General features: G+C 42.5%; 1 protein-coding gene across 2 annotated transcripts in view; it reads left to right on the top strand.

Annotated features, from left to right (window-relative positions):
- MTA3 (metastasis associated 1 family member 3) overlaps positions 1-22,924 on the top strand; it is a 964,160-nt gene that overhangs the window by 441,193 nt on the left and 500,043 nt on the right. For both annotated transcript variants that reach the window (XM_069233985.1, XM_069233984.1), the window contains exon 11: positions 10,110-10,168. In XM_069233985.1, the coding sequence (XP_069090086.1) occupies positions 10,110-10,168 (59 nt within the window). The remainder of the gene's footprint in view (positions 1-10,109; positions 10,169-22,924) is intronic.

Here is a 22,924-nt window from a genome sequence, read left to right on the forward strand (position 1 = left end):
AATCATCAAGGAACCATACTTTGCCACCTGCGAGCGTATAGGGCAGTGCTGAAGAATTCTCCAGATTCAGTGTGGTATCTAGCGTTGTTCTAAAGATGAGGAATCTGCAGTTACACGTATTCATCAGAAATATTTAATTGTTACTTACCTCACCAAATTGTGCATTTTATCCTTTTTTTCTATGCATTTTTCCCCAAATCATTTATGACGGTATGTCCTATCGAAGTCTGTCATGGGAATTTGGCAACTATTTGCGGAGAGATCAGAATTTGCTAAATATCATGTCACTTGCAGTCAGCTGAGTATATAGCTTTTACTTGCATTAAATATCTTTATTTTCGAAAGCATTTAAACCTTCACTGCATCATTAGAATGGAAGATGCTTAATAAAACTACAAGGTACGGGCTATGAGGAAATCAATCTGCCTTTCAAATTGGAAGAAATGGAAGATCAGAGAGTGAGAACACGTTTGCAGTAGGCGGATTATGTGGCTTTACTAAGTGTTTGGCAGTGGGTTCTTGAAGACATTCTCCAGAAAAAGGATGCAAAAGTCCGCGCAGAGCTTTTCATCCAGACACATCTTTCATAGTAGAGATGAAGCTAAGGAGCTACCTGGGGCTCCGGGGGACCCTGCTGCAGCCCAATCCTCAAAATGATTGAGGTCTGTGTTAGTAGGTTATGCTTTGTTGTAGCACGGGCTCTTTGAAAGTTGTTCTACTTCAGTCAGTACCTTCATTCCACTGCTCATCTGCACTTTGTGTAATATAACACTTTGTTTTGAAATTTTCTGTAGCTTATGTAAAAGTGAACACCCAAATAAAATCTAAAGACCAGTAACCTCCAACGATGTGGTCTAGTGGCTAGGCTGCCGACTTTAAACCACGTGTACCCATTCAGTCTCTCTGTGGCTGAAATGCGAATGTGTGAGAGGCAGCCATAACACAAATTTGACAATAACTACTCTTGTAAATCCACTAAACCAGTGGTTCCCAACCTGTGGTTTGAGGACCCCGAGAGTCCACGAAGCCTCCTCAGGAGTTCAGTGGCTGCTTCGAAAATTATATAATATTAACAGATTGATAACATGTATATAAATAAAGCTGCTAAATGTACGATTGAAAATATTAAAATTTACTGTAACTGTTAAGGGATTTAAAATTCGAGGCTAAAAATTAAATAAGTAACCTCATATTGCTTTGTGGGAGCAGTGGAGGTGCAGCAAACAGGATATAGTATGGGCGATGTGTGGCTTCAATTACGTATAGACCCGTTTCAACCATCCTATTAAAGTTTCTTTTTTTTTTTTAATTTTATTTATATTTGTTTACAAATAAATAAAATGTGTTATCATTTGTATAAAAACTTATTTTTAGCATGTTGCTCACTTGCTATTTAAGTTTTTGCGGCTTTGAAGTGCTGCAAGTCGCAGGTGCTTTGCTGTACATACAATTAGCAGTAGGCACTGTCTGGCCAAATCTTTTTACACATGCAGGAGCTGAATATCTCCTTGCTTTTGTACCTAACAAGATGAGTCAACAAGGGTGCTGTTATGCCACTTTTCAGAACCTTTTTTATTAAAAAAAAAAATCAAACCTTAAATCAAACATACACCGGGCTTTTCTTTCAAATTAATTTGCTACATCAGATACCCTCCTGAGTCATTATAGTAGTAATGGATCCGTGTCATCGACGATCACCAACAAAATGTAATTGCGCCATATAGGAAGCCACTGTGATGCTCTGATGTAATATCTATTTTTTTTTCTTTTTTTCTAAGTCATTTGTCTGGGATCTGGAGTTGCTTTCTGTTCCCAAATTATCCTGTGTATTTTTCAGGTTTGCAGTGCTTATGTTGTCATAGGTGCCATTCCCAATACTTCTTTTGGTGTTCAAGCGTTGTCTTCCATGGATTTAGGGCTTTTCACGAGCCTCCTGGCCCATTCCTGACTTGTCCACCTGTATTCGGCATCCTTGGAAGGTCTGGCAAGATCTTTTACAGAGTGTTGACCGTCATACACAAGATGGTTGAGAAAGCAGAACTTGGAAGTCAGATCTCTTAAAAAAAAAAAAAAAAGAAAAAAAAAAAAAAAAGCTGGATATGCTCAGGAACAAGGATCCAACTACCTCCTAGTTCTATATCCTCCCAGAGATTAACAAGAACAAGATTCCCCCACCAAGAAGGCCAGTAGTTTTGGGAATAGGTTCCATTCTGGAACCTCATTTGCAGTTAAGCAACTTTTTCCTCCGACCAATACAACATGTGCCTAAATATCTTAAAGACACAAGGTATCCCTCATGCTCTTATTATAAGAAGTGACCTTTGATCCCTCTTGCAGGCTTCTAGTAGGTCTGGCCATCTAGAGCTTGTGTACCATTCTCCACTAAGACACCACTCTGGACACGATTACAGAAATCCTATACCAAGAAGATTGGCACTACAATACTTCTCGTTATTTCGTTTTTGATTGCATACAATTTGAGCTCACAGAGATTTCCTTTGAATTTCAAGGCACACTCTACCTCAAAACCCATGATACGTCCATGGGCAGCACCTTTTCCCCAATTGTAGCAAGTCTGTTTGTGAGTCACTTTAAGGGTGAATTTACCCTCAACAAATGGAACCTCTTCAGGTCCAAGATTTGTATGTGGAAACAGTATATCTGATAAAAACTTGTAGCTGCAGATTCCTTCTCTTAGAGTTATCCCCAGGCTTCAGACTGGATCCTACGTGTGCACCGTTAGGTGATGTCATTCAGCTATGCATGGCGCTGGATGTGACATGCGTGGTGCGTACATAGGGGCCACCCAGCGTGTTGACATCAGGGCTAATCGGTAGCGAACTACCTCGTCAGTCACTTTTTGACTGAGCTCTTCTCAACTTTTGCCGAAGCTTTTTTGAGAAAATCGTCTCCTGGAGTGGCAGAGATATCCACTAGAAAGGCTGACTTCAAGCCCTGCAGCACCCATCACTGACAGATGTTGGTGACCGACCCGCACCTTGTTTGCCTCTGGTGCCTGGAATACGACCATTCATGTGAAGATCTGCGCCATGCACTCCAGGGCCTTTAGGGAGCCACTCCTTCAAGCTTATTTACATGCAACAGTGTGATGGTCTCATTCCTGGATAAGAGGAAGGTCCCAGGATCAGAAGCAGAGCCCAAGCACTGTCATCTGGACCTCCAGGTAGGTCCCACAACAAAAACAACAACTACCTTAAGCGGTCTTTGACTCCAAACCCCCTCCCCCCCCCACATGTATTGGTCTTCCAGCGAGACAAGGGAGCATTGTCACTCGAGGCATGGCTCTGTGGTTGAGCCTGCATCTCAGCCGGCTGCGTGCCTCCCTGAGTTTTCAGGAGCCAGAGCGACCCCTTCCCAACTTTGTGAGTTCTTTGAGGCTGTGTCTCTCATATTTGGGTGGCCTGTCCCTGATGACACGCCTTTGAGTCCTGTGGGTTCGTGAGGTGTCCTCTACTGGTTTTCTGACATCAAGCCAGCCGGGCACCTTGGATTCACGGATGGATCTGGATTGACACCAATTGTACCGCCTCAACCTTCCCTGATGCTGGTCCCAAGTCCAAAACTTGGCGCCGTCATCCCCGACTCCAACACGGAGCCAGATGGGGGTCGTTCAACCCCAACTCAGGTGCTACCTGAAGCTGTGCTTCCCAGTTTGGAGCCAGAGTTCTATTCCTATATGGGCTATGACTTGAGGAGGATTGAGAGGAGTTACTGGAACCTGAAGAATACCAGCCCCTGGACTCCAACATGGACACATGAGGGCTTGGCGGAGGCCAGTGGACTGGAAACCTCCTCAGATACTGGCATGTTTTCTCCTCCTACTGTGGCTACAAAGATGGGAGCATCATTTGCTGTGGTGGTGAACAGGGAAAGCTGAGGTCCTGGACCTTTAGTTGCTCTTGGTGGCAGTCAAGACCAACACCTTGACAGAGGTGCTTCAGCTGGGAGTGACCTCCTCTGAACCTCTTCTCCCTTTCAATGAAGCCTGTACGGTTGTCCTGCATGGGACCTGACCCAAGCTCTGCAAAGGGGCTCCTGTGAACAGAACAGTTGCCTGCCGTTGTTGTCCAGATCCTGGGGGCCCAAAGTTCCTCACGCAACACCCTACCACCGAAGAGCTTGGTCGTCCAAGCCTCCACCGCCGAATAAATTCTGGTGCATTTCCTACTGGTTTACCTGATAGGGAATTCAAGAGGCTGGACACCAGCCTGGCACTGCAGTCTGTGCTTTTAAGGACGTTACTCCCATGCCCTGGGGGATTCGGGTAGGCAGGTGCTCCCAGGGAGGTGCGGGCCATACTTACCCAAGCTGTTGCTGATGGGAGGGATGCAGCAAAGTTCACGGTCACCACTGACACGCTAGGCAGATCGGTTTCATCAGTGATGGCCTTACAGTGCCACACCTGGCTGAGACCTGGATTTTTAGGGGATGTCCAAGCCTGCTTATGGACATGCCCTTTGATGGCCCCTATCTATTCGGACAAGGCAGACTCAGCGCTGAAGCTCTTTAAGGGCAGCAGGGCTACGGCCAGGTCCTTAGGGCTTTCCATGGCCCTTTGCTAACAACAGTCCGCATTTGGCTCCTTTCGTATTTGTGTGCATCTTCCAGTGTGTGACATACATCTCAATGTATTATTCCCTCCCACAGGCGCACTAACAGTTATTGTTTTGATCTGCAGGAGTGTGGATTACACCTACTCTCTTATACCGCCATACCTATATTATATAGAATAGCCTAATGGCTAACACTAATAACACGTTTTGAGTTCATTTATCTGCATGTTTGTGTTTGCTTGTATGATATCACACATTTCATCCTGTTGTAGTGATTGCAGTGCTCACTAATGGTGAGATACTCCTTATTCCATGGACAGTGTCACCTGGGATTGTGAATGAATGTTTTTCTATGTTCTATGTTTTATGTGTTTTTCTCTCTAACCACAGATATCATAATGGCCAGTGAACCCAGAGGGGTTGTAAGCTGTGACATGCATGAATGTATGTATTTGTCCCACACACTATAACTTGGCTTTGACCATCACTAGTGGATTACGAACATTGATATAGGAGACTTCTGTTAAATATAGAAGACCGGGATCTGTAATTTCTAGTTCCTGAGGTAAGCCACAAGCCCTGTCTTTGGCCATTGTGTCTTCCTTTAGATGCAGATGATCACTATCTGTCCCCATCTGCATCTTTGTTTTTAACTTTGACGAGTACCCAGAAACATAGTAAATTGCCCAGAGAGGACGCAAGACAATGTTACGTTTAGCACAGATCCCACAAAAAATACCTTTAATAAGACCTCCCCTCTTTGGAACGTTAAGCCCACCCAGACACAATAGGTGTTCTTGGTGAGGACTCGATGATGAAGCATGTTGTCTCTCCTTAGTACATGCTTCTGTTGAGACCCCAGTGGTTCCTGCTCAATAATCAGTTGATAATGTGACTGCCATGGTCTAACAGAAGCTGATGTGGATTCATTCCATTATTGCTCCAACTCTGAGGAGGCTCCCTGGTTTGGAACCCTGAGAAATGAATGGTTTTGGCACTTTAAATACAGTAACCCCTTGAGAACCTTCCGACAGTCACTTCAGAAGACTCTATATCATTTAAAGAAGTGTTGAGCAAGGGGTGTTATGGTCCTAGAATTGGGTCTACACTTAGCTGAGATCAAAACCAACATTTTAACTGAAATTCTTCAGGCTGACTGCTCTGTCAGGAACCCATGTATCTTTTATTGAAGCTGTTGGATTTGGTCATGTCACTCTGAAATCGATTTGCTTATGCACAGGCCATCAACCTTGAAGCACCTCTTTACCTTTGACTGACACCAGGTCATCCACCAGTTTTGTCCTCTTCCCCAGTTAAGCTCCTTGGGCCATCATGAAAATGTTCAAGCAAATGCGCTGGATGTGGTCTTAAAAGGTTCTCACCTCCATAATCGTAGATGACTCAGCTAGAGCATGTGCTGATTCCAATCTATGAATTTACCACGTCTTGGAAGCATACCCATTGAAGGTAGTGGAAGGCTCTGATGTTTTACAGGGCTTTGACCTTACAAGTATCCCCAACACTCCCATTCTGATTAGCAGTTGCACTTGCTTTCCTGTGCCTGTGAGGGTTATGGTGCCTTTGAAGGGTTCCTTAAACATAAGTGGCACTTTTCATCATTGCCACCCAGACTTCTTCTGTTAGCCCGCATTGAATGCCTCCTTAAAGACTTAGTCTGAAAATGTGGTTCTGTTCTTGGGAATGGTACTGTTAGAGCCGAGTTTGCACGGAGGCTTACCCTGTTGCTGGGTCCACTTATTACACTGTCTCACTTTTGACCTCTTAAGGCACAGTCCTCAGTCAAGCAAGTGAGAGTGAGTTTTGTTCTTCTCCAGTGGATCTCTTCTTTATAAATGGGCCTCCACTGGTTCTTGGTGTGGTATACACTGTTGTTGAACCTTTTAGGTTGAGCGTGCAATCGCTTTGACCTGATGTAAGTATTGTTGCCTTTTAACCATTCCCACCTCACACCCATCGCTTTCATTCGTTTGTGGGCTTGCCTTTCAAAAATCACTTGATGTCATTGGTAAATGCTTTTCGTTTGTCCCATCTTGGGACGATTTTGTTACCGCCTTGCAGACTGACCCTGTTACATGGATTATCGCAGGATTGCCGATATGTTTTACTGAGAGCAAACTACATTTTTTTTTTTTTTGTCTTTTCTTTGTGCTCATGCTGATGGTGACCGTGGTGCTTTGAATAGGCTCGCACTGCCATCTCCCAGCACCTTCCGCCTGTCCCTGGGTTTCCTGTTCGTGTCTGCCTGTCCCCACCACCTCTCCCACATCGTTGCTTGTTTATGCTTGCTAGAGTTCAATCTTTAGTTTACTTCCAAAATCCTGCATCTAGACCAGAAGGCAAAAAAAAAAAAAAAGTGGGGAACATGCTGGATTTAGTTGTGTGGTAAAGATGTCGGCTCTTTATTGACTCGTCAAGCAGGGTTGTCCAATTTATGAGGCAAAAAAAATCCAGTTATGAATTTGCAACGCCAATAGCTCTAACTCAAGCAGATGCGAGACCCATTGCATTGCAAATGCTTGTTAGTGTTATGGCCCTTCATTTTTTTCCGTGGCTGGGAGGCAGTGTTACATTGCATGGTGTTTGCTAGTGTGACTTGCGGGTCACTTGCATGTTGGTGTAAGCAGTCACCTTATCCCTTATAGCTAGTTAGTGAATGTCCGGCCCCATGGTCTGGATCTGGCGTGTGCACTTGCAGGACCACATTGCTCATTGGGCATGACAATTATTTGAACAGGATCATTCATCCTTCTTGACTTAAATATTTTGTCCCTTGTGTTGTGAGGGCATGAACGGATCCTTCGGTACATGGTTATCTGCATTGTTTTGACAGTGTTCGTGCTTGGTCACCTGCCTCCTATTGTTTGCAGGACATTTGCTTAACAACTTTAATTAGGCTATGTTTCTCGAGGAGGCACAGAGTCGACTAGATTGATAGATCGCTGTTTCCATCAGGAGTAGAGCAGATCCTGGGATTCTTCCCTTTATCTTGTTGGCATGTGGAGTACCTGTCTGTGGGAAGCTCAGTTAACTCTTATTCTCTCTTCGGTATTTTCTTTTGAATGTCATCAATCAAGTATTTCCGTTACATCCAAGGCGGTAATGAGTCACTGTGGTGTCACACAATGTCACCTATTGGCACGCTAGAGCACTGCTAAGAAAAATCTCTGTATCTAGTGTGGTGCCTGGAGATATTTTGATGTGGAGAATCTGTAGTTAAATATCCTCCCCACGGAAGTGTGTTACCAAAGGTAAGTAGCCAAGTAAGGTAGAAGGTCTTAATGTCTCGCTGTGCAATCTTGGTCCTGTTCATGCCTGGGATTAATGGTGTTTTGGAGAAGATCGTTGTTATTGTGGCACCAAGAAGCTCTTCCTGACGCATTAGTTTTGTTTACTTATTCGTTTTGGATTCCTTAACCATCAAGCATTACCTTTGTGGGAAGGATGGCCTCTGTTTACTAGTTTTGTTGCCTGGTCCTGTATAGGTTGGTGTGGTGGTGGCATAGGATGTTAGACCTCCTTAGGTGTTAAGATGCCAATGTTAAGCACCTCTATGTTCTGGTCAGTGTCACTTGTTGATCTCCCAGCTGAATTGTCTATGCAGGGACAACAGCTGGATGTGAATGTCGTAGGGATAACCCTCCATTTTGTTGCTGGTGTCGTAAATTTACATTTTTGTATTTCTCCCCTTACAGTGGGCTTTGGAGGCAGGTGCTTGTATGAGAGGTGAATGTCAGTTTGTCACCTGTGTTAAATGAAGCGAAGCTTGTCTTTTGGCACTCCGATTGACATGGTGTAGAGCCTCTAGGGGTCGGTTGTCCTTCCCAGGCCCCTTTCCTCCTTTATACAGCTATAAAAATTATACATATGAATTAAGATTAGACATTAGGGTTTAAATATCTCCTTGTGGCCTGTTTATAGTTGTTGGATTTCGTAAGAATTTGATATCGTTGGATGTGTTGTAGGACATTTTGGTGTTGTTCGGCCTCGTGCCAGACGACACAAGTTCTTCCAACCTTCCAAGTTGTTACCAGCAAGAGTGTGCGCTGGATTTATGAATGAGGTTTTTCTGTTCCTGTCATGTCATTGTTTTCAGCCTGTTGTGCTGAGGGCCTTCATGGATCTATACGACCTGTTCTAGCAGTGCTTCCTGTTATTCATCAAGGAAGCATCTGGAAGCACGTGTTATGCTTCAGATCCATAAGCGCTTCTCCTTCATTTATTTAATCATATAGTTCTTGTTGCCACAGTCTGGCAGCTTTTCAGTGCTTTAATCAGTGTGTAACTATTCCTCCTCCTAATGAGATTAGATAGATGAAAGAATATGTCAGGCACACTAGGTAGTAGAATCTGGAACTAGTCCAACTTCACTTTTTAACCCTTTCTAACAGGGTTGCTAAATATATTTTTTCTGCAGGGCCCTATGCCCCAAACTGTCAGCCTGTTTCAAAAAGGGTATTTGTTAGTGTATTTCATCAGAAAATACATTTTCTTGAAACACTAACAAATACAAACTGAAAAGCTTCTAGATGTTTACGCATTTTGGCAGATAAGACAACAGAAGCAGAGTAATAATGTGATATGCCTTTGATCACACAGTTTGGTTAAATACATTAGCCAAGATTCAAGCTCTAGTATCTTGATTCCAAAAACTGCCTTTTGTTAAGTAGCTGATATCTCCAATGACGGACTATTCTTGGTAAAACAGGGAAACGAGAGGAGGTGGTGCAGGCACTAACCTAGTAAACAGCAACTTAAGGGCTACAGTTTTCCGAGGAAACCGAGTCAAGTATTTTTCTTGGAATGCAACACTTTTTCATGAGAGTAGTGATGAATGAGTGTATGCACAGAACAAAGAGTGATTGGAATATGGAGATGGCTACTGTCCCATTTCTAACAGGAGACTACTTTCCCCTTTCTGTGCTGCTGTTGAAACAGTCACTCATGTACTCACTCAACTATTCAACCATTTCTGCATACTCTTATCTAACAATTTACCCACGAATTGGCTTACTCTCATATTCATCCACTCATCCGTGCATACCATACACGCAAATCCAATCACTGAAGAAGCTCTATCAGATTTAAAAAAATGCAGACGCTCGTTTTAAATTAAACCCCGGAACAGGACACACATGTCCTCTAAGAATGAAGAGATGCGACAGATCCATCTTAGTTATCATTTCAGGTTTTTTAGGAACTTAAAATAACAAATTCAAAGTAGAGGAGATTAAAAAGCACACCTGGGCCTTTTGAAAGAAGTTGCCCTAAAAGTAGCAATTTCTCGATTGAGCATTGATAAGCCTGTTTAATTTGTTTTGAGAAGACCATCTGTCAGTATTCAGTTACATAACCTACTTCTTCCTTGTGGGTGCCCATGGACCCCTCACGATCATACAGACTCACTTTTTACCGTTTGTTTTATGCGGAATTGTTTATTTATTCAAACTAATGATTATTATTTATTGTAGTGAAGAGTACACGCATTTATAATACTGTTTTATTATTTACTTGTAGAAAAGGCTGAAAGCAGCAGAAGCAGAGAGTAAATTGAAACAGGTGTACATCCCTACTTAGTAAGTAAATATGTGTTCAAGATGAATTTACTGTGTGCATGCCACCAGGTATATGCAGTATTTATGTCAAGAGGGGAGCACTATGAATATAAACATGTTGTGCTTAGTAAAACCAAATGGTCTTGCACATAACAAATACCTTTTCACTGTATGTATTTTATTCTGACCATCACATTTGTTGATTTCGACTAATGTTGATTCGGTTTAAAGATGCCCTGTGGTCAATGTTATCGTATTGCACATTTTAAGTCTGTGCAATATATATATTGCACAGACTTAACATGTATATATATATATATATAAAAAATAATGGTTGCAGTGCTGTTGATCAGATTTTTCTTTTCGGAATTTGTTATTGAGACAACTAACATTTAACAAACCATAATGCATAATAAACTATGAAAAAAACATATGATGGATAAAAACGTTGATAATTATAATAATAAACGAACAAGGTAATGGTAAACATGTGAATGGTCGTTTATTCTAGCTGTGTACACCAAAGGAGTGAGGTATTTTTGGGTTGGATGCTATGAACTGATCTGACAGCCTTCACAATAGTATTTTTTACATTGTATAAATATTTAAAGATTGCAAATCTTGGACCTAGTGTATTGCGGTTTGTATCTTGTTTTGTTAAGGTTTCCCTTCTGTCGTTAAAACCTTCTGGGCAGGTACAAGGTGTGGCGGCCTCTAATGTGCTGTGGTGGAGGAGGGGTGGTTCACCCACAAACACACACACTTTCATGCGCGCACACACACTTATATACACCCAGCACATTCGCACATACCCATTCACAGCATGCCAACACTCATATATACACAAGCATTCATTCATACCTACACACCCATGCACCCAATATTAAATGAAAAGTTATGCAGCTTCAGCGCTGATCTTGGGTGGCAGGAGGGAAGCCGCTCTAGTTTCCTTGAGGCTTCAGGTAATGAAAGGATGGAAGGAAGATCCCACCGCCTCCTCTCATTGGCTGACCTTGTAAAAAATAAGCCAGTGAGAAGAGGACCTTTCCTACCTCGTCGCAGAGTGGAATGGGGTCATTGATAGTTGATGACCCACCCCACTCTGTGATGGGCAGCATTGATGGACTCTCAGCCCTTGGCACAAACGCCTGAGTCTGTCAGTGATTCTTTCCCTCATCGTGAGGGTGAGGCTCAGAGAAAACATTGCTGACTGAGGAGGTCACGCCTATCGGCCTGTGAAATATTCAGCCATGCAATGTTCTGCTCAGGCAGCCAGGCACCTGCACACTTAGTTCATGTTCAGTGCCTAGCTGCCTAACCTCAACGTGAAGAGTGTCTGTCAGACTGACCTTTGCTTAGCCTGACAGACACTCAGACACTCGTCCTGCATCAGAAAAATATAGGTGGGAACATCTGCCCTCCACAGCAGGCCGCAACTGAGTACAAGACTACCAGTTGTGAACGAAGGCACATTTCAGGCTCATTGAAATGCATGTGCAGACCTTTGACATTAATGGTAATAGTGCCATATGGCTTGGCAGTTCCAGTGGACTCTGACTATTAGAGCAGGACCAAGGCTGATTTGAATATGGCTAGGTTTAATCTGAGATGCCATAGTGGGCCAAAAAATGCCAGCAGATCGGAATGCTACCCTGGGAAATAGCCAGCAGTTACTCTGTTTGCCAGCATTCCTCGCATCACTTTTTGTGTGCTTGATGTACCACCTTACGTGATCAAGGGTATGCCCAGACATAGGTCCTGTGCTCACTGTCCCACTGAAACCAAGCTACACCCGAATGAAGATGCCCAACTGTGCTGAAACCAGTCTTTGGTTGCTTGTTTTGCATGTGGCTGGGTCTAATTTGATGTGGCAAAGTGGGCAAAAAACAGTGGGTTGGAATGTTACCCAAAGCAATTGCCAGTGATTATACTATTTGCAGGCATTCCGCATCACTTTTTGCATGTTTGAAGCAACAAACATACACCACACTCAAGGTCAAGTTTAGATCAAACATCCAACGTGTACTCTACCACTAGCCACCGCAAACAGGGCACCTTTATCTTCATTCCCACACACTAAAACATATATGCTCGCCTATACTACAGTCCTCATGTAACGATGTTATTGCAGTTAATGCGATATACCACCTAACACTATGACTTAGGACACCACTTAAAGACCTTTACACATTTTAGGAAAGGAGATGTGTTATTGCTCTCTGCCTCTATTTAGCACATCTTGGCAGTGCTGATGACACTTAAAATAAAAAGATGCACATTAAAGCTGAAGCAGGTACTTGACGTCATAGAACAGCTAGACAAGATAGTGTTAATACACCCTAGTTCTAGGACATCAGCATATAGTAGTAAACAAGTAATAATCTTCGAATGTATGCTGTGATGAAAACATTATTGATCTCATTTAATGATAAACAGTAAAGCCAAACCAGGTCACGTCTTGCAATTAATCGTGTACCTAATAAACATATTCATGTGCAACCAGATTGGTGTATACCATTATATAACAGGAAATAGCGTGGAATGCGGGAAACGTCCACATGTATGAATATCGTAGTAGCACAGTATCCAGGTAATGCGTAGAAACTGAAGCACTTTGTGTTAGAACCACTTAGTGACCTCAACTGTATTTGCTACTGCACTACATACAGGACATGCATTACTTCTGGCCCGGTGCCTTCAGACTGTCGGCGCTCGGAGGTCCAGCTTATTGATCTCCTTCACGCACTAGTTAATACTTTAAGGAAGAGGTGGGATGGGGGTCAGTCTGGGGGGGGGGGGGGGGAGTGTAAATGTTTGTCATCATCTTTCCCACTATTCCGTAATTTCAACTAACCTTTCTACAAGGCATAACAATTTGTATAAAATATCACAAATGTATAAACTTTAAACCACACAACGTTTAAAGGGTGAAAATGGAAGACAAAAACACTTAACTATTTAAAAGATTTTTTTAGATGGGTATTTTTTGTTTTTTTAAACTGTCAGCAAAAAGTATTAAAAATGTCCTGTGTGCTTCATTATGAGCAGTACTTACTCTGTAGAAAATAAATAAATAGATAAGTGCCGGGCTCTAGTCAGGAGGCCACCGCAGCTTGCACTGCGCATCGCTTTCAGGAGCGCTGCAATTGACGAACCAGCGCAACTACTAAGAAACCAAGTGTGACTTTACAAGTTACTAATACCTGACGGCCAGGCTATTCATTTGGCTTTTGGTGGCAATTATAGATCAGTTTTAATGTATATTGAATTATTAAACATCTATGGTTGTGCTGATCACAAAATTAGACAAACAGCGCAACCACGGGGCAGACTGATGTTGACAATAAAGTGCCGGTGCAGAGCACCGGAAACCACCAGCTCAAATTAAGCACTGATTTTGAGTTTTCTTATCAGGACTGTGTTAAAGTTGACCAGTTCATGATTTTCTTCGTTGACCACTTAGTGATGAGGGGCCATGTATCAAATCTTAGTTTGGTACTTGAAACAAACTCTAAAACTCAACTCCCTCAAGATGGACATGTTTGTCTGTGAACTACGAAGTACAGACCATTTCAGCTGAGGCTCGCAGAGATGCAGTTTTGCAAAATGAAGAAGCTCCACACTGATGACGCTATGCAGAGAATTTCTCCTGGCTGGTCGTTTCTCATATGGCTGGGTGAAGTAGATCTCTTCAGCACAATTGTTTTGCAGGTGATGATTGAAAAATGCTTTACAACCTTTGATCAAGCTAGTGAGCGTTCACTAGTGAAATGCTTTGTTAGTGAGTAAAATGCTTCTGCTAAAGGAAGGTACAGTTAGATTTCTACAGCAGCTTGCTAGGTTCTGGGATCGACACAGCAGTTTGGTCTTAGTCGGTTCTTTTGTCTGTTCTAAGAGACTGTCGGGGTGGCACAACTTCAGAATGTATTTAGCAAAGTTGCACTTTCTCAAAAACGTCCCTCCGTCCTGCTCACTGATCTTTTACAAAATTTTAAGGTTACTCTTCACAGGTCTTTCCCCGCCAAATGACAAGGTCTAATACCATATTTGTCCTAGTACTAGTGTGCAAGTTCTAGCTTCCCATAGATTCTCAGTAGCATCCAACGGTCAATATTTTCATGAGCTTATATGCACATTTGTATTGTATTATACTGTAGCATGTATATGTAGCATCATACCCCTGACGAGGCCATAAAGCAGTCCGATTTGTATCAGTTTCTTGATGCCCTTTCAGAGTGCTTAGTTGACACGCTTTTGAGTTTAGTTTGCCTTACATGACAGGTTTTGGGTGAGGTCTGTTAAGTTCAGAGACCAGCTCCAAACAAGGCGCACTGAGCATCGCTGTGCATAAGGTGTTGACGAGCATATAAGTAATAGACTCAAACACACACACCTGCCATTTTACAATTTAATGAGTGGTCATTTAAGACAGTCATAAAATGTTTAACATATGGATCAGTGAATTTATATGGAGTACGTAGGTTTAGAAGATGGAATTTGCAGGTCATGCTTTCTGGACTTCACTACCGGTCAGGTTGCTGAAACCATACATCATTGCCTTAGCTTAGTGCCTCCACAGGCACTTAAAGCCCAGTGTTCTATGTGTGCTGTGCGTCCATCCTGTGGTGCAGGTGAGATATTTATTTCTGTGTGCCCCACTGTAACGCTGTGGATTCCTTTGTCCCGACTTTGGTGGTTTCATTGTCGACAACATCAGCTCATTATGCAGTTGTTTTTATTTTCTCTGCGCTTGCATTTGTCTTAATTTTGCTGCAGGTACAATCCCTGGAAGAATCCAGCTTCTTCTGTTGCTCTACCCTTCTCTGCCTTTCATTCCCTCTACCATTGGCTCAAGAACCATGTGGAGCCCTTCGATCATAGTCTTGTTTTTCTCCACCTCCCCGCCTCCTTATTCCCACCTGTCTCTATTCTGCTTGTCCTCCATCCTTCACTAACTGCTCTGGTCGCTTGACCAGATCATTTTTGTGGGTCAAAGTACCCTAGCTGGCCCTGAAAAACCAGTGTGTCAAGTATCGATTCCACTGTACAGATGATGGTTTTGCCTGCCAAAACTCAGCATTTTGTGGACCTATGCAGTATTTACTTCTATCTTAACAGTGCCTCGTGAGATGGGGCCCTATGGGTCCTGTAAGGATCCATACGGTATTTATTGGTGGCTTAATAGTGCTTCCATGGGTTGACCTTCTGTCGCCCCCAAGAGGACCCCATGCACCACAATAGCTCTTACAAGGATGAATGGGGCCTCTGGTTCTCCAACATAGACCCATACACCATGGACTGGTGAAACAACATAATATGGACTTGAGCCAGTGTCGCTCCTGAGTGAACTCCCAACCAAAACCCTCATTTTCTAATTGCTGTCCAGTTTTTAAAGAGCAGCACCATGCTGTTTTGAAGAATAATGATCATCAACAGGCATTCTAGAATTCAGAAAGGTCCCAAAAGTGAGGTTCAGCAGGCTCTGAGACTATACATCATGCATATGCATATACATAGATACACAGCCTGCAAAGATGTCCCTCATGCTCTCTCTAAACTACATGAAAATCTTTTCCGTCTATGCCCATCATGTGTTTTGAAGTCTCTTTGAGGGTATTGTGGTTCACATTATCAAAAGCTGCTGATTGTTTTAGCAAAAAAAGTAGGCAGGGGTGGCCTTCCTCACTAAGTAGTCGGTTTTCCTGTTATGGGCAAATTTTAAACTGATTGACGGGTTTCCAGATGTCTTTGAGTATGGATGTGGTCCTTCTGTCGAGATCGCGCATACTTTTTAGTGATTTGTGCCTGAAAAGTGATCCCTAGAAAGGTCAGTAATTATCAATAAAGTTTTGAACCAGGTGTTTTTTTTGTGTTTTTTTTTACTTTGTCCTGTTTTAAGAGCACTTTGGGTGAGGCATTTGATAGCAAGAACCTGGGGGGGGATAGTTTGGTGCAGTCCTTTGCCCAGAGGAGGAGATAGGAGCTCATCAGCAAAAGCAGACAACTTTATGTGATGGAGGACTTTAAGGGCTTTAAAGTGAAGTTGCTACTGCTTTTAGGTAGGTTGGTTGATCAAAAAATGTTTATGCGGTGGAGAATGTCATCCTTCATTTTATTTGTGATATCGAACAAGAAAGATAAAAGGCTGTTTCGTTAAGATTGGGTGCTATCGGAGCAGGGTCCTTGATTTCTTTGTTCATAACTTTAAGAAGTATTGTGGATCTGTTTTTTGCTCCATTTATTTGAGAGCTTAGGCAGAAGGATTAAACTAGTAGTACTGGGTTTTTGTATATTTTTCTTTTCCTTTTTAGATAATTAAAAGAGGAGGGTGGATTGCATGTTTTCGAGGTTCTTTCTGATCTTCCAAGTTTCAGAGTTTCCCACTGAGATCAGGATAAAGCCACTTTGAATATTTGTTTTCTTTACTGGTTTTCCCTGTTTTGAGTTGTTGTGAAAATAGGTTGTGTTGTCTGTATCTGGAGTGGAATCTAACGAGGAAGATTTTTACCGAATTGGTAAATTCTCTGTGTTTTTAAATTCCTCTCCCAGTTATATTCTCGTTATTTTGAGTGTTCTTGATTGGAGTTTGTCTAAATATGATAATATGTTTAGAGATCAAGGAATGGTCAGCACTGTTCGTGCATTATCTGTGACATGTACTGGTTTTTGGAAAGCAGTTATGTGGTTAAGTTAAAGCTCTGACCTGAACGGCCTTTGTGCAGTGTTGGGTCAGGCAGTTTATGCGAAATTGAGTCTAGTTTTGTTGCTAGAGATTTTAGGGTAATGGAATAAGTGCTTCTGAAGGTGGATCCGTTTTATTGGTCAGTGGTTCTGTAGAGGTGGGGCACTGTAGGAGCAATAGATTGGTTTTATTAGTCAGTGGTTCTGTAGAGGTGGGGCACTGTAGGAGCAGTAGATTGGTTTTATTGGTCAGTGGTTCTGTAGAGGTGGGGCACTGTAGGAGCGATAGATTGGTTTTATTGGTCAGTGGTTCTGTAGAGGTGGGGCACTGTAGGAGCGGTAGATTGGTTTTATTGGTCAGTGGTTCTGTAGAGGTGGGGCACTGTAGGAGCGGTAGATTGGTTTTATTGGTCAGTGGTTCTGTAGAGGTGGGGCACTGTAGGAGCGGTAGATTGGTTTTATTGGTCAGTGGTTCTGTAGAGGTGGGGCCCTGTAGGAGCGATAGATTGGTTTTATTGGTCAGTGGTTCTGTAGAGGTGGGGCACTGTAAGAGCGATAGATTGGTTTTATTGGTCAGTGGTTCTGTAGAGGTGGGGCACTGTAGGAGCGATAGATTGGTTTTATTGGTCAGTGGTTCTGTAGAGGTGGGGCACTGTAGGACCAAGACGAAGACTGACTTACTTATGACTGGTCTCTTTCCATAGTGGATCAGTTGGCTAATACGATGGACTGAAATGTGCCCTGAGCCGTCCATGTGTACCGGATAAAAACAAAAATGGTTGATATGAGACTACTGCACTGCGTTCTAGTTGACTGAACACATGCGAGTCCTTGTAGAGCAGCAGTAGCTGAATGATTCAACTAGTAACCAGAGAAATGATAGAAGGTCGAGCGCATTCTTTGAAATTTGTCACCAGAGAGAGAGCGAGAGAGAGAAAAAAAAATCATTTGGACAAAGAAAGGCGAGGCTCTGTGATGAGTTAAAAGACAAAGGCAACACCTTTGGAAGACACAACACTTACTGGCATTTGGCAGGATGAGTCGACTTCAGTCTTGGAAGAGGGGTGCGTAAGAAATCAAATGGCATTGTAAGGAAATTATGCAGGAAATAATGTTGTGGAGTGACCAGAATCGAAATTTGGGTCATGAGGCATAGTGCAGATATATTATGCTGAAAGGAGAGATGCATAGATTGTATTGCTACGCAAAGCACGGACCAATACAATAGGCAAGCAGGAAAATGGAGGTGGAGAGGTTTCATTTGTAATGTTCCCCATCTGTCAGGGAGATGGTGGCGCTGATCAAAGCCTGAAGGCCATTTGAAACGCAAGGATAAATAACAGAACGAAATATACAGTGCGTATAGTTGGTAGAATAATATGTCTGGTCAATTTGTACGTGTTAAGTGCTGGTAACTGTTCCATTCCCATCGCTAAAGCAGACTTAATGCAATACAATTGACCTCTTTAGAACTCAGAGCCAGGAACATATCAATAGATCAGAGAGGAGTTATTGACAAGAGTGGAAGAGGGAAAAATAAACATGTTAGCCTAGTATAGGAATGGACACCACAGACGAAAGCAAATCTGAGAGCTAAAGTGGTAAGCATCGAGTGCAGAGTTACAGCTATCGGTGTGAATCGTACTACTATATTGATCAGTTGAGAACTTAGACAATCTCTCTTGGAGAGAATACATCTGTTTGAAGTCTCAACGTAGGGGCAGGAGGGCGTAAACATAATTATGCAGTTAAAAACAACTTTGTCTAGATCTATTGGGAGATCGGAAACAGGAAGACAGTGTTGCATTGCATGTGCAGAGTGGGTATTAGGGCAACAAACCTCACAATAAAAATCGAGATCTCCACTGACCAAATGCGTTTCTTTATAATGAACGGGAATGGTGAAAGTAGTGAAGGAGCACTGAGATCTTCCTAGGCAACAAACAACTAATATACCAAGACCCTTCAGAGGTAACGCTGAGATGCACAACGAAGCACATTCTTGCAAACATGAGAGGACATCATTTAATTTGACCTTATCTTGTGTTGGACTTGTTTTCTGCAAAACATCACATCTCCTCACAAGGAACAAGCATGGGGGAAGAGAGTAGGGTAATTCACGCTCTCAAAATCGTGAGATGACATATTTCTATATCACTCACTGGGTGACTCCATCTACAGGAGGAATAGAAGCTAAGTGCAATGTGCAGTTTCTACCTGGTTATTATGATGGATAGGGTAGTTTGACTGTAAATTTCCTGTTGTGAGCAAAACGTAAATTCGCAGCCATGGGAAATATGGTATAAGCATGCTGACTGGCAGGTGCAGGTGTCAGTACCTATAGGTGTCCACATAAATACCACCCATGGTTCTGTCAGTAGGGTGTGAGTCAGGTCTTTCTTTTTTTAATATCTTCATTCATGTTAATTAATAAAAACCTAAACACAACATAATCACACATGTACAGTAAACATGAAAATATATGCCATCCGGTTAGCATCTGAAAAAAAGCCATCAGTTACATGCATATTAACCAGGTCTCACACATCCGCTTGTATTGCATCATAGAAAAATCTAGAGCTCTGATTCGTTGAGTTTTCTAGAGATAGGTCAGTCAAATAAGTTTCCATGTGAAAGCACAGTCAGCTCCATTGTCCGCGGTAACGGGTTCTAACAGGGGAGTGTCCATTGTAGTAGCACAAAGGATGTCAACCCTCCATTCAACTATTCTGATAGCAAATGCAGACTTCCATTCCTAGGCGAGTGTGCGCCTTACCAGTTACCACAGAGTGGGTTATCAATGTTTTTGAGTGATCTTCACTCCAAGTATGCAGTTCTGGAGGTGATGGTTGCAATCTCAGCTGTCCTCCATTTCTAAAAGTCATAGATCAGGAACTAGCTCGAGATGTGCATGACTGGCATGCTAGCTTAGTGCTGCCTACGACTGTCTCACTCCTCGTCCCTTCGATCCCTCCTAATGTCAGATAACCAGATCTTCCTCACCTCGTCAAGAGATATCTTCAAAATGCCAAACATTTTTCCTTCTAATTACTTTACCAGTTTTTTGTCAACTCCAGATGTGGGAGTCTGCACCACCTGAGTCACTTCTTCCCTTGTTCTGCATTCCCATGTCAGTCATATCAATCGTGTCAGCAGGCACATGTCGCAAACTGTCCAGTCCGGATATCATTTGATTCCCCTAATTTCATCAAAAGACTTTAAAGTGCCTGAGGCAAACACAACGCTTATGATGATAAATTAAGAAGCAAACCGTAGTTTTTTTATTGAGCTACTAATATACATTGGTGAAAGGGGCAAACAACAGGTCTGAAGTAAGGTATGGTAACTTGCATCCTTTTAAGACACTGTTCCCATCAGTGTTGTGCCCTCAATAGTGTTAGAGAAAGGTTGATTCTGACAGTTCCATCGCAACAGTGCTTACCTCAAGATGCGCGGTTACCCCTCAAGACTCAAGAACTCTGCCCTGCAGAAGTGTCAGACAACCACCTCACTAAATAATGTCCAGTAGAAAAGGCATGCCTTAATTAAATGGAGTTTAGTAGGTGCTACTCTCCACTGCACATCCATTGAAATAAAACCTGGAAAGTGGAACCGCTAAAGTGATGGGATGTATGTTATCTAGTCTAGAATCCTTTCAGGAAATCTGGGCCTATTTCTACGGCCATCATGTGTGCCTTGTTTCCCTTGCTTTTCACCATCTGCAGCTTGATGGTTTTGAGCCAGGATACATTGTGCTCCTCTGATATTGTTGATTTCCGTATGGATTGCCATTTCCTTGTGGCAGTCTTCCGGCTTAGGCCACTGTCCCATTTCAACGTGAAAGTTAATATTTGTCTCAGTCAGTAACTCCTTTAAGCTGACATTTGACAGTGAGATTTGGCTCCATGAGTGGTCCATACCTGATGTCATTCAGGCCTTGCCTGCAGGCTATCACATCTGTAGAAGTGATTGGAGGGACAAGGTGGGAAAAGGGATTACCATTATTCATAAAGAAGCACTAAAATGGATCTATGTGCCCCCTTAATTTACCAGACTGTAAAAGTATCTCCTCTAACTGTGCTGATCTCGGTAGCAATCTCATGTCATACAACAATAATCGCAACTAGTCTAGAGCCCTTAAATTAAACGTCTACATAAGACTTTTTCCCTTTTCTTTTCTCCTCATTCTCCCTTTCCTTGTTATCGTCTCCCTTGTCTGAATCGTCACCCTCTGTAATGGCAGGGAACATCTTAATCTCCTTCATGGTTGCCTTTCTCCATCTTTTTTGTTCCCAATCCCACCTAGCTCCGGCTAGTGATTTCTCTATCTTCTTTATCCTTCTATTGGTCTTTAGCTTGTGCTGCTGTCTGGCCACTAGCTCCCAAACTGCTAAAGCCTTGAACTGTGCTGGTCTCAGTAACGGTCTCATGTCATAAAATGATAATCGCAACTGATCTAGAATCCTTAAATTAAACGTTCCATGCTCTGGAAATGCTAAGGTTCCTTGATTCTTAGTCAATGTGCTCCATTGCTTTAACCAAAGACAAGAAGCTATGCCCTTTTCCGTCATTACGAGATGTGCTGGACTGTCCTCTGGGGAGGTTGGTTCCCCCACTGAAGACTTAATGTAAGATTCACCCTTCATCGCACTCCTAAAAGCCTTGAAAAACTTCATTTTGCCTGTTTTATGTATTACAATTCAATAAGTGAAATTACTTTTACTCCCAGGATTCCCTTCACCCGTTTGCTCAACCAGTTGCCTCTCGCGGATGGCTGCCAATCCGGTCGCGGCTCTTCTCAGTAACCGACCTATCCCAGCGCAGCACACACTGACGTCACACTAACACACAGCGGCTGACAAAGTCTTGCAGCTTCGCCCTCCTCAACTCAAATTAATTCGACTAATGCAATTATTGCGAGCGTCTTCGCCAAATAATAACTAAAACAAATCCGCTGGTTTACTACAGAAAGGGACACAATCGCTTCAGGGACCTTACAGATTTTCACTAAAAGGCACTCTCTGGGACCTTAGCTATTCCTCTTTCTCAGTCCCCCACGTTCGCAAGTAAAATTCGACCCGCAAACTTTCACTATCAACTGATCTTTGGGTCTGTCCTGGTGCACATAGGACTCGCCAAATCTCAGTCGAAGCTTCTTTTATTCAACGTTCATTCATTCAGACTTGCTGACCATGCCAGGTCAACCTACTGAACCAGACAGATTACAACATATACCCAAGTGTCTCCTACACTTGTCAATATACTCTGGAGTCTTAGACCACGCAGGGTCCGTACATCATCAACAACCACGTGGACAATTTGTGAGCACAAAGCGCCACACACATATGAAGTTCGACTTCCCTACTCTCATACCATTTAGGAGTACGCACACTCCCTACTGTTTACCTCATATACATCACAATTCACCTGCGATCGGCTTAAGCTTAGGCAAGCGCAATTCTACCACTCTCATACTATCTCAGATACGCCAGGAACATACCCAACCTTATTCACGGGATCCAGGATTTGGGAAAGTCATTTCTGGGCTTAAGGGAACATCATCTTTGCTACCATTATCATTTCAGAAAAACAAAATCCAAACTAATGAAATCAAAACAACTATATTCAATTTTTAAACTACCACCATAACCTTTACTCGTTACTTAACTAGTTCCCTAAGGAAACTAACCATCAAGCTGCTACCAAAAACTGCTAGCGCGCCTTGTCCTTTGTAAGTAAACTTACAAGGGGGCGCGTATAGGTCGATAAATATTTTGGATCGCATAGGGTATCCTGGTCAAGTATAGCGAGTAAAAGACAGTTTCAACAAAACAATCCAATCAACTTAAAATACCATGAACTAATCTAATCAGAAAAACCACCATCACTCATATGAAAGTTAGTTTGTTTTATTCCCTGTTAGTTACAATTCTAATCATAAACCTTTATGCAGTAATATCATGATTTTCACTATTTTATTAGCAACATAAGCAATGAATTATCAGTACTTTATTAAAATACAACCAACGTTAAACAAAACATAGCAATTCATGAGCAATCGAATAATTCAGCACCATAAGTCAGTCAGTCAGAGTC

Source organism: Pleurodeles waltl, chromosome 5 (assembly GCF_031143425.1).
Source record: "Pleurodeles waltl isolate 20211129_DDA chromosome 5, aPleWal1.hap1.20221129, whole genome shotgun sequence".
NCBI classification, from domain to species: Eukaryota; Metazoa; Chordata; class Amphibia; order Caudata; family Salamandridae; genus Pleurodeles; species Pleurodeles waltl.